This window comes from Oncorhynchus mykiss, chromosome 8 (assembly GCF_013265735.2).
Source record: "Oncorhynchus mykiss isolate Arlee chromosome 8, USDA_OmykA_1.1, whole genome shotgun sequence".
Lineage (NCBI taxonomy): Eukaryota > Metazoa > Chordata > Actinopteri > Salmoniformes > Salmonidae > Oncorhynchus > Oncorhynchus mykiss.
In genome coordinates this window covers 4,579,392-4,591,364 of record NC_048572.1, presented here as the reverse complement: position 1 = coordinate 4,591,364, position 11,973 = coordinate 4,579,392, and the positions used below count along the sequence as shown (strand labels likewise).

Sequence of the window (11,973 nt, the reverse complement as noted above, 5' to 3'; positions counted from 1 at the left end):
GGTCATTTTATTTTATTATTTCACCTTTCTTTTAACCAGGTAGGTTAGTTGAGAACAAGTTCTCATTTACAACTGCGACCTGGTCAAGATAAAGCAAAGCAGTGCAAAACAAACATACAGAGTTACACATGGAATAAACAAACATACAGTCAATAATACAATAGAAAAAGTCTATATACAGTGTGTGCAAATGAGGTAAGATAAGGGAGGTAAGGCAATAAATAGGCCACAGTGGTGAAATAATTACAATATGGCAATTAAACACTGGAGTGATTAGATGTGCAGAAGATGAGCGTGCAAGTAGAGATACTGGGGTAAAAAGGAGTAAAATAACAGTATGGGGATGAGGTAGTTGGATGGGCTATTTACAGATGGGCTATGTACAGGTGCAGTGATCTGTGAAATGCTCTCACAGCTGGTGCTTAAAGTTAGTGAGGGAGATATGAGTCTTCAGCTTCTGTGATTTATTTTTTTGCAGTTCGTTCCAGTCATTGGCAGCAGAGAACTGGAAGGAAAGGCTGCTGAAGGAGGAATGGGCTTTGGGGGTGACCAGTGAAATATACCTGCTGGAGCAAGTTCTACAAGTGGGTGCTGCTATGGTGACCTGTGAGCTGAGATAAGGCAGGGCTTTACCTAGCAAAGGCTCATGACATAGATACTCTTATAGAAAGTAAATGGTATTGGTTAAATGTCTATTTTATGCAAAAACTGGTGAAATCTATTTTTATGAAATCTGAAAATATTACAAGATGTCCTTCTAATAATTTGGTCCAATCAGCATTGGACTAGAATAATGTACCGGAAGCATCCTCCTTTCACGCGCAATCTGGTTCCGGTTCACGTGACTTCCCTATGCAAATGGTTTACAACCATAGAGATAGATAGAGTACTCCTCTTTATATTTGTTCCACTACGGCATCTGTGAGAGCATGGGCAGCGCCATTGAGGCTAAAACCCATAAGAAGCCTCACCCAATGAACTGCTTTAAAATATCGGAAGCATGGCGGAAGCCCTAAATGGCGCTGCCCGTGCTAAAAGTTCATGCTAAAATTGCCTTTTGGCTACTAGAGATCTCTATCATTTTCTATGTCGACAACATCAACTTGTTTTGATAAAGCATCGAGTTAACGTCAGCTGGTGAATTCAGATAACAGTATGCCTGGGGCTGACAAAGAAGCAGATTTAACAGAGCGAATTGAGGCTTTTCTGGCCGATTTAAAGCGGGGAGGTTGTGGGACAGGACCGATCCGAGGGTCGGGAGAAACCGCCAGAGAAACGACAGCTTTGCTCCGGAAAGTAACAGCCCAGGCACGATGGAGCAGCGCAGGTAACGTTATCTAAAGTCTTATAGTTAATAGGAGAATTTTGAGTTTATTCGATAGCTTAACTTTCGGGTAGTTAGCTAGTTAATTTACCTCCTAGCTAACATTAGTATATCTGCCACGGGTTATTTGTTAATCAAATCGATTTCACGTCCATTGTAGTTTTCTATGTCAAAATGTGAACTGCTACGATAGACTGCCTGTAATTGTTGAAACCGGTCCAATGGGTTCGTGAGTTAGTCATGTCTAAAAACACAATTCACTACTAGGAATGATGTATGGATAAAATATATCCTCTTGTATTTGATGATAGGCGACCTGATGGAAATTATTCGCAAGGAAGGGAGGAGGATGACAGCCGCCCAGCCGTCTGAGACCACCGTGGGCAACATGGTACTGCGTGTCCTCAAGATCATCAGGGAGGAATATGCCAGGTGGGTTTATCATCAGGGAGGAGGAATATGCCAGGGTAGTTTATCATCGGGGAGGAGGAATATGCCAGGTGGGTTTATCATCAGGGAGGAGGAATATGCCAGGGTAGTTTATCATCGGGGAGGAGGAATATGCCAGGTGAGTTTATCATCAGGGAGGAGGAATATGCCAGGGTAGTTTATCATCGGGGAGGAGGAATATGCCAGGTGAGTTTATCATCAGGGAGGAGGAATATGCCAGGGTAGTTTATCATCGGGGAGGAGGAATATGCCAGGTGAGTTTATCATCAGGGAGGAGGAATATGCCAGGTGAGTTTATCATCAGGGAGGAGGAATATGCCAGGTGAGTTTATCATCAGGGAGGAGGAATATGCCAGGTGAGTTTATCATCAGGGAGGAGGAATATGGGAGGAGGAGTATGCCAGGTGGTTTATCATCAGGGGTATGCCAGGTGAGTTTATGAATATGCTGACATGCAGCTACAAGCAACAACCACAAACGATTGAAGTTGTTTGAGCGTCTGCTGCTTGCTGCTAACGTTGCTTGTGTCCTGTGGAACTCGACAACAATAGTTGCCATGGCAAGGTGCCAAATGATGCAATAGTTGGAAATGTGAAGGTTTTTTTTTTCTTCCCCAAGTTGTTTTCTCTCTCTGTGTGTGTGTGTGTGTGTGTGTGTGTGTGTGTGTGTGTGTGTGTGTGTTGTATCCCCTAGGTCTCGTGGTAGCAGCGAGGAGACAGACCAGCAGGAATCCCTTCACAAGTTGCTAACGTCAGGGGGGCTGAGCGAGGAGAACTTCAGACAACACTTTGTTCATCTCAAAGCTAATGTCATAGAGGCCATCAATGAACTCCTCACAGAGCTAGGTAAGACACGTTCACTTAGAACAGTGTTTGCCAACTCTGGCCCTCCCAAAGTATTATTTAAAAAAAAAAAACATTTTTATGTAGCCCCAGACAAGCACACCCTATTCAACTTGTTAACTAATCATCATGCCCTCAATGAGTAGAATTGAGTATGATTGTCCGGGCTGTTGGGGGTACTGGAGGACCCAGAATTGGGAAACACTGTCTTAGAGAGCACCATCAGTCTCTCTCTTCTCCACCTCCTTCATAGACCTATTAAGGTCATAGTTCTATACTTGGTTGTGGCTGAAATCCAAATGATTCAAACGAACGTCTCCTTTAGTTTAAACCAATCGTCTCTGTTGTTTTTACAACCCATGGGTATAGTCATGGTCAAGCAGCACTGAGCTAACGGTCTTCTTCCTCTCTCCCAGAGGGCACCACGGACAACATCGCCATGCAGGCCCTGGAGCACATCCACTCCAACGAGGTCATCATGACTGTCGGCCGCTCGCGCACCGTCGAGGCCTTCCTCAAAGACGCAGCGAGGAAACGCAAGTTCCACGTCATCGTGGCCGAGTGTGCCCCCTTCTGCCAGGTATCCACCGTTCCTCCATTTCATCCCTCACACCCTCCCTCCATCCAACTATACTTTCATTCCCATCAACCCTCCCTCACCTCCCTCCAACTATACTTTCACCCCTCATTCACTCCCATCAACCCTCCCTCACCTCCCTCCAACTATACTTTCACCCCTCATTCGCTCCCATCAACCCTCCCTCACCTCCCTCCAACTATACTTTCACCCCTCATTCACTCCCATCAACCCTCCCTCCCTCCCTCCAACTTTACTTTCACCCCTCATTCACTCCCATCAACCCTCCCTCACCTCCCTCCAACTATACTTTCACCCCTCATTCACTCCCATCAACCCTCCCTCACCTCCCTCCAACTATACTTTCACCCCTCATTCACTCCCATCAACCCTCCCTCACCTCCCTCCAACTATACTTTCACCCCTCATTCACTCCCATCAACCCTCCCTCACCTCCCTCCAACTATACTTTCACCCCTCATTCACTCCCATCAACCCTCCCTCACCTCCCTCCAACTATACTTTCACCCCTCCATCTTTCCTCTATCCCACGCCTGTATATTCACAGAAGGAACACACACGGGAGCTGGGGATCATGTGACAAATGTAAAAAGTTATTTTAAAAGTTTAAACTGACATTTAAAAAAAACAAATTGTTTAAATGTTCAGCACTACGAACGCTGTGCCTCGAGGAACCCCTCTTCAAGCTACCGAGCAGTCATTCTTCATTTCATTTCATTCTGGCTGAAAAAATTCAGTGTATTAATACATAGGAATATATTTTATTTCAAATTCTGCCGTATCAATTTCATTAGTTTATGTTTTATGTAGGCTACATGGGGGGAATGACAATGCAAATAGTCTGACTATTTTGATGACAATGCAAATAGTCTGGGTGGCCATTTGACTAGATGTTCAGGAGTCTTATGGCTTGGGGGTAGAAGCTGTTTAGAAGCCTCTTGGTGCTCCGGTACCGCTTGCCGTGCGGTAGCAGAGAGAACAGTCTATGCCTAGGGTGTCTGGAGTCTTTTTGACAATTTTTAGGGCTTTCCTCTGACACGGCCTGGTATAGAGGTCCTGGATAGACAGGAAGCGTGGTCCCAGTGACGTACTGAGCCGTACATGATTTAAATAAACGCTCACCGGCAGTGTCTCTTTGCTCCCTGTGCGTCTCAGCCACAGTCCCTGATGTACTGTAGCATGTCATCTAAACAACCAAAGCTGGTGAGTGCGCTGTTCATGTTTGCTTGAGATGTAAGGCCTGCTCTCTCTGTGAGGACATGTGGTGCTGATAGCATTGTCACTTGCTTTTATTGGGTGGTGGTGCGGGCACCTGCTCAGTGCATAACGTTCTGGCTTTTTTTGCACATAGGCCTCGGTGGTGTAGGTTCAGACTGAGGCTCAGAAGCAGACTAATCATCAGCGACGTCGTGATTCATTTCTTCCATCGGAGGCGTTTTCATTCAGATTTTGTAGCGACACTAACGGAGCATGTGCATCCGTTCGTCTTGGTCTTCTTGCCGTGGTAAATTACACACACTCTCATTGTGTGCTCCCTAGTAGGCCAGAGTAGACTGATAAGACTTCTGTGATTCGGTGGACTGATAGAGGGTACGTACCATTTTGAGATTATATTTTGAGGTAATTATAGGGGTGATTGTCAACTGGGCACGGCACCTTCAACTGTCGGGAGGAGGAGGGGAGCAGGCACCTTCAACTGTCGGGAGGAGGAGGGGAGCAGGCACCTTCAACTGTCGGGAGGAGGAGGGGAGCAGGCACCTTCAACTGTCGGGAGGAGGAGGGGAGCAGGCACCTTCAACTGTCGGGAGGAGGAGGGGAGCAGGCACCTTCAACTGTCGGGAGGAGGAGGGGAGCAGGCACCTTCAACTGTCGGGAGGAGGAGGGGAGCAGGCACCTTCAACTGTCGGGAGGAGGAGGGGAGCAGGCCCCGCTGTCGGGAGGAGGAGGGGAGCAGGCCCCGCTGTCGGGAGGAGGAGGGGAGCAGGCCCCGCTGTCGGGAGGAGGAGGGGAGCAGGCCCCGCTGTCGGGAGGAGGAGGGGAGCAGGCCCCGCTGTCGGGAGGAGGAGGGGAGCAGGCCCCGCTGTCGGGAGGAGGAGGGGAGCAGGCACCTTCAACTGTCGGGAGGAGGAGGGGAGCAGGCCCCGCTGTCGGGAGGAGGGGGGGAGCAGGCCCCGCTGTCGGGAGGAGGAGGGGAGCAGGCCCCGCTGTCGGGAGGAGGAGGGGAGCAGGCCCCGCTGTCGGGAGGAGGAGGGGAGCAGGCCCCGCTGTCGGGAGGAGGAGGGGAGCAGGCCCCGCTGTCGGGAGGAGGAGGGGAGCAGGCACCTTCAACTGTCGGGAGGAGGAGGGGAGCAGGCACCTTCAACTGTCGGGAGGAGGAGGGGAGCAGGCCCCGCTGTCGGGAGGAGGAGGGGAGCAGGCCCCGCTGTCGGGAGGAGGAGGGGAGCAGGCCCCGCTGTCGGGAGGAGAGGCAACTGGGGAAAACCATTAAAATGACATGGCCTCCTAAAACTGGTTCCAGTTCTGTTTGTGATATTAAGATTCTAATGGCAGTGTGTTTGTATAGACGGATTTAGACAGTGTGTTTGTATAGACGGATTTAGACAGTGTGTTTGTATAGACGGATTTAGACAGTGTGTTTGTATAGACGGATTTAGACAGTGTGTTTGTATAGACGGATTTAGACAGTATTTTATATAGACTGATTTAGACAGTGTGTTTGTATAGACGGATTTAGACAGTATTTTATATAGACTGATTTAGACAGTATTTTATATAGACTGATTTAGACAGTGTGTTTGTATAGACGGATTTAGACAGTATTTTATATAGACTGATTTAGACAGTGTGTTTGTATAGACGGATTTAGACAGTATTTTATATAGACTGATTTAGACAGTATTTTATATAGACTGATTTAGACAGTGTGTTTGTATAGACGGATTTAGACAGTATTTTATATAGACTGATTTAGACAGTGTTTGTATAGACTGATTTAGACAGTGTGTTTGTATAGACGGATTTAGACAGTGTGTTTGTATAGACGGATTTAGACAGTGTGTTTGTATAGACGGATTTAGACAGTGTGTTTGTATAGACTGATTTAGACAGTGTGTTTGTATAGACGGATTTAGACAGTATTTTATATAGACTGATTTAGACAGTATTTTATATAGACTGATTTAGACAGTATTTTATATAGACTGATTTAGACAGTATTTTATATAGACTGATTTAGACAGTGTGTTTGTATAGACGGATTTAGACAGTATTTTATATAGACTGATTTAGACAGTGTGTTTGTATAGACTGATTTAGACAGTGTGTTTGTATAGACTGATTTAGACAGTGTGTTAAATAGATTAGTTTAGGACAAGTCAAGGACAGAGGGAGGCGTGACTTTAAAAATGGCAGAGTAATAAAAAAAACAATACCATTCATAACCAGTCAAAATGGCTGCTTTCGTGGTTCTCCTGTTAAAAGATAAAACGATGTGAATTCACTCTTCAAATCTGGTCCTGCTTATGACTGCTAGGGGGCAGTGCAGTTCAATCTACCCCAGTCTTGGTTACCTACCAGACGGCGCTCACCTAGCTGCTGTCCCCCACCCACTGGTTCTAGCTAGATACAGTGCTTTCGGGAAAATATTCAGACCGACCCCCTTGACTTTTGCTTGTTACATTAAGGCCTTGCTCTCTATAGAATTTTATATATTTTATGGATTTTTAATGAATTGTTTTCCATTCATTCCACCCGTCCTTCAACCACACATCATTTAATATTTAGTGATAACTGCACTGTGATTTAAACATTTCTGTTAGTGATATCTTCTTAACATTAACGATCCCAATTTAATTTAAAACGTTTAAATGTCATTATACGTTTAATCTATTTCATGAATTGACTGTCTCTCTCTTGGAAGTTTATTGAATAATGAACATTTACATTTCGGCAACACACCGTCGTAACGACCCTTCTGCCCGCCTCTTTCCCAAGGGTCATGAAATGGCTACTAATCTCTCCAAAGCCAGCATCGAGACCACTGTAATAGCAGACGCCGCCATATTTGCAGTGATGTCCCGAGTGAATAAGGTGAATTTCACACTTTTACTGTTTATGTTGCTTTATTTAAAAAAAATACAAATAAATTCTTCTTTCACACAGTAGTAATATCGATGCGTTTTAATTCCAAAATGATTATTTCCGGTCTTATTTCATCAGAACAGCTCTCTTGATTTACTTAACAATAAGGACTTTAAAAAATAAAATAGTATTTTGTTCACTAGAGGACGCTTGTCTATTGTCAATGCAACTAAACCAGTTTTGATTCTGTTCTGTTCCTCCTATTGGTTGTCCTCTCACCAGGTCATCATCGGAACACAGACGGTTCTGGCCAATGGCGGGCTCAGGGCGGTCAACGGAACCCACACTGTAGCTCTAGCAGCCAGGCACCACTCGACTCCGCTCATCGTCTGCGCTCCCATGTTCAAGCTCTCTCCTCAGGTAGTCATAACAACAGTCGTCAGGAACAGAATAGTGACTTTCTGAATAGAAGTGTGGTTGTCAGTGAGCCCTCCTTCACTGATAGGTGAGGCCAAACATCCTCTGACTGTGTCGTTGTCTTCTGTTATATTCATCACTGTGTGACTTGACTGGTTGGATTTTTCGTTTTGTGTTCTCAGTTTCCCAATGAAGAGGACACATTCCATAAGTTTGTCTCCCCACACGAGGTGCTTCCCTTCACCGAAGGTAAACTTGCATTCTTTGCCTATCCTTTTTTCTCACCTACAGTGCATTATGGGAAACTTTTCAGGCCCCTTGACTTACATTACAGCCTTATTGTAAAATGTATTTAACTATTCCCCCCCTCCTCAATCTACACACAACACCCCATAATGACAAAGCAAAAACATGTTTTAAAAAATTGCAAATGTACAAAAATAAATGTAATTATTATATTTAAATAAGTATTCAGACCCTCTACTCAGTACTTTGTTGAAGCACCTTTTGGCAGCGATTACAGCCTCCAGTCTTCTTGGGTATGACGCTACAACCTTCAATGCTGCAGAAATGTTTTGGTGCCCTTCCCCAGATCTGCGCCTCGATACAATCCTGTATCGAAGCTCTACGGACAATTCCTTCGACCGCATGGCTTGGTTTTTGCTCTGACGTGTACTGTCAACTGTGGGACCTTGTATAGACAGGTGTGTGCCTTTCCCAAATCATGTCCAATCAAGTTGTAGAAACATCTCAAGGATGATCAATGGAAACAAGATGCACCTCAACTCAATTTCGAAGTCTCATAGTAAAGGGTCTGAATACTTATTGTCTCTATAGGAGAGATTCTATCCAAGGTGAACGTGCACTGCCCAGTGTTCGACATGTGACTTTACTCTGTTTCTCTGTAGGAGAGATTCTATCCAAGGTGAACGTGCACTGCCCAGTGTTCGACTACGTTCCTCCTGAACTCATCACTCTGTTCATCTCTAACATCGGCGGCAACGCTCCCTCTTACATCTACCGGCTGATGAGTGAGCTCTACCACCCTGAGGACCACGACCTGTAATGATATGCAGACAATACTCAATAATAAATAAATAAAAAAGGTTTAGTGTGTTTGGTTTGTCAATGATATGTGAAACCACTTATGTTTTTATACAGTCTTGATTTGCTGCAATTTTTAAGATTTTGTTTCGGGCTGCGTTCTAATTTTAATAGCGGACATTTTAATGCTTATCACGTCCGCCACGCCGATCCTCAACACGATGGCCCCTCAGGGGTGCGTGCTCAGTCCCCTCCTGTACTCCCTGTTCACTCATGACTGCGTGGCCAGGCACGACTCCCAACACCATCATTAAGTTTGCTGATGACACAACAGAGGTAGGCCCGTTCACCGACAACGATGAGACCGCCTGTAGGGACGAGGTCAGAGACCTGCCCGTGTGGTGCCAGGACAACAACCTCTCAATGTGATCAAGACAAAAGGAGATGATTGTGGACTACAGGAAAAGGAGGACCGAGCACGCACCCATTCTCATCAATGGGGCTGTAGTGGAGCAGGTTGTGGCCACCAAGGAACTTGAAGCTCTCATCACCAACCAGCTAACATGGTCCAAACACACCAAGACAGTCGTGAAGAGGGCACGACAAAACCTATTCCCCCTCAGGAGACTGAAAAGATTTGTCATGGGTCCTCAGATCCTCAAAAGGTTTTACAGCTGCAACATCGAGAGCATCCTGACTGGTTGCATCACAGCCTGGTATGGCAACTGCTCGGCCTCCGACCGACCGCAAGGCACTACAGAGGGTAGTGGGTACAGCACAATACATCACTGGGGCTAAGCTTCCTAACATCCAGGACCTCTACCAGGCTGTCAGACTCCAGCCACTCTAGTCATAGCGCCAAGTCTAGGTCCAAGAAGCTTCTAAACAGCTTCTACCCCCCCCAAGCCATAAGACCCCTGAACAGCTAATCAAATGGCTACCCAGACTATTTGCATTGCCCTCCCCCACACGCTGCTGCTACTCTGTTATTATCTATGTATAGCCTCTTTTAAAAACTCTAACTACATATACATAATTACCTCAATGACCTCGACACCGGTGCCCCCGCACATTGACTCTGTACCGTAACACCCTGTATATAGCCTCCACATTGACTCTGTACCGGTACCCCCTGTATATAGCCTCCACATTGACTCTGTACCGGTACCCCTTGTATATAGTCTCCACATTGACTCTGTACCGGTACCCCCTGTATTTCGCCCCACTATTGTAATTTGCTGCTGCTCTTTAATTATTTGTTATTCTTATCTCTTACTTTTTAGGTATTTTCTTAAAACTGCATTGTTGGTTAAAGGGCTTAAGTAAGTAAGCAGATGAACGTGCTTACGTAAGGTAAGGAATATCTGGTGTATTCGGGAGCATGTGACAAAATTTGATTTGACATGCATGAAGATGGCAGCCCTCAGGTACTTACCACAAATGCCTCAAATGTTAAGTCTGCCGTGTTATACAGTGCTCTCCATTACTCTTTTTGTATCGTCATTAACACAGTATACACGATCGTCCCAATTTTAGCTCCCAAGACAGCGGCAATTTAAAAAAAAAACAACAACTAAACAGTTCGATTGTGTTGACTTTATTGGCACATTGAACCATGTGCTAAAACAATGACGTCACGTCTGAATTCCTCCCACATTTATGCAGCTTCGCCATTGAAATTAAAGACAACTTACTTTTTTTTTTACATTACTATTGTTTTACAGTGATATTAATTTACCACAACAGCGTCCATTACTGGAGCTCGCGAGGAACTGATCAGAAAGCCAGTAATTTACACCGGAGCACCAACAGGAGGCAGTCGGGACTCCCATCTACGAACGAACAGTTTTTCACAACATCGTGAAAAACATCAGAGAAAAGGGCGAAAATTAAGCAAAGAAATTAACATTATCTTTAGAAATCAATACAATAATGGATATCGCAGTATCTTCCCGATGTAGTTTCAGAATATTTATGTTACAAATGCAAAACAACGTTTAAAAAAAATAATACAAATGTTTTGCTCAAAAAGACTGTGTCCCGCTATATTGCTCAGGCTGCACTACAGCGTCTATTCACAGGCGCGATCCCACTACTGAGCGGCACGGGGGCTTTGGCCTGCTCCGTTTCCGACCTGGGCCGGTGCACCCCTCCTTAGACGACCTGGTGGTCCCGGGCTCCCCCAGGAGCACCATATCGATACCGAACTTAGTGCGGACACCCGATCGGCATAGTCCACTGGAGCTCAGAACTCCTGAGCTCAAACGATCCGCCAGCCTAAGCCTCCCAGCAACTTGGATTACAGGCGCACGCCACTGCACCCGGCGAGAGACGAGAGGATTTTAGAGGCATTTCAAGTTAAATTCGTGACGTCACACGGCTTCTACAGTGGCCTCTTGTGGAATCGCAGCGGTGTTGAAATTCCGCGTGCCTCTGGCTCTGGCACCGGTTTCAAAATATATCCTATGGTAGCACTTCCGTTTCTGAAATCTTGCCCAGTTATTGTAGGTGACTCTTTAGTAAGGTATGTAAAAAAAATAACGCTTGCAATTTGTCTTTTCCTAATAGCGCTGATAATTACTTTATTGGTGAACAATTTACTTATTGACTTACAATTTACTTGACTTAATATGACTGTGACACTGTTTCTATGTTGTTGTCCTAGTTTACCTTAACGAGTAACTTTATTTGGGAATAGTCTTGGTAAGTGGAGTGTGGCAATATATTTTGCATGATGCTTATTTTTTTTTGTTGCATGAATACTGATGGTATACTCCCGGTTCACCCATGACTGCATGGCCACATGTGTACTAACAATGATGAGACAGCCAACAGGGAGGAGGTGAGGGCCCTGGCAGAGTGGTGCCTGGAAAATAACCTCTCCCTCAACGCCAACAAAACAAAGGAGCTGATCGTGGACTTCAGGAGACAGCAGAGGGAGCACGCCTCCAGCCACAGACAGGGCCGCAGTGGAGAAGGTGAAAATGTTCCAAGTTCTTCGGCGTACACATCACTGACAATCTGAAAGCATTTTACAAGCATTTTGCTACACCCGCAATAACATCTGCTAAATATGTGTATGTGACCAATAACATCTGATAAATATGTGTATGTGACCAATAAAATTTGATTTGATTTGAAATGGATCACCCACACAGAAATTGTGGTGGAGAAGGCGTAAGAGCGCCTCCTCAACCTCAGGAGGCTGGAGAAATTCG

General features: G+C 45.4%; 1 protein-coding gene across 3 annotated transcripts; it reads left to right on the top strand.

Moving 5' to 3' along the window:
- The first annotated feature begins 868 nt into the window (after nt 1-868).
- Nucleotides 869-8,818, top strand: LOC110529271 (translation initiation factor eIF-2B subunit beta). 3 transcript variants are annotated; one of them, XM_021611388.2, is made up of 8 exons: nt 869-1,327; nt 1,636-1,756; nt 2,468-2,619; nt 3,033-3,196; nt 7,208-7,303; nt 7,577-7,714; nt 7,894-7,960; nt 8,549-8,640. In XM_021611388.2, exons 1-8 carry the CDS (start codon nt 1,156-1,158, stop codon nt 8,596-8,598), a joined length of 960 nt encoding a protein of 319 aa, XP_021467063.2. In that variant the 5' UTR covers nt 869-1,155; the 3' UTR covers nt 8,599-8,640. The 3 variants fall into 3 exon arrangements, with proteins under 3 accessions (XP_021467063.2, XP_036840488.1, XP_036840489.1); XM_036984593.1 differs by having other exon boundaries at nt 872-1,327; nt 8,620-8,818; XM_036984594.1 differs by lacking the exon at nt 869-1,327 and adding an exon at nt 1,825-2,096 and having other exon boundaries at nt 1,698-1,756; nt 8,620-8,818.
- Nucleotides 8,819-11,973: the final 3,155 nt, after the last annotated feature.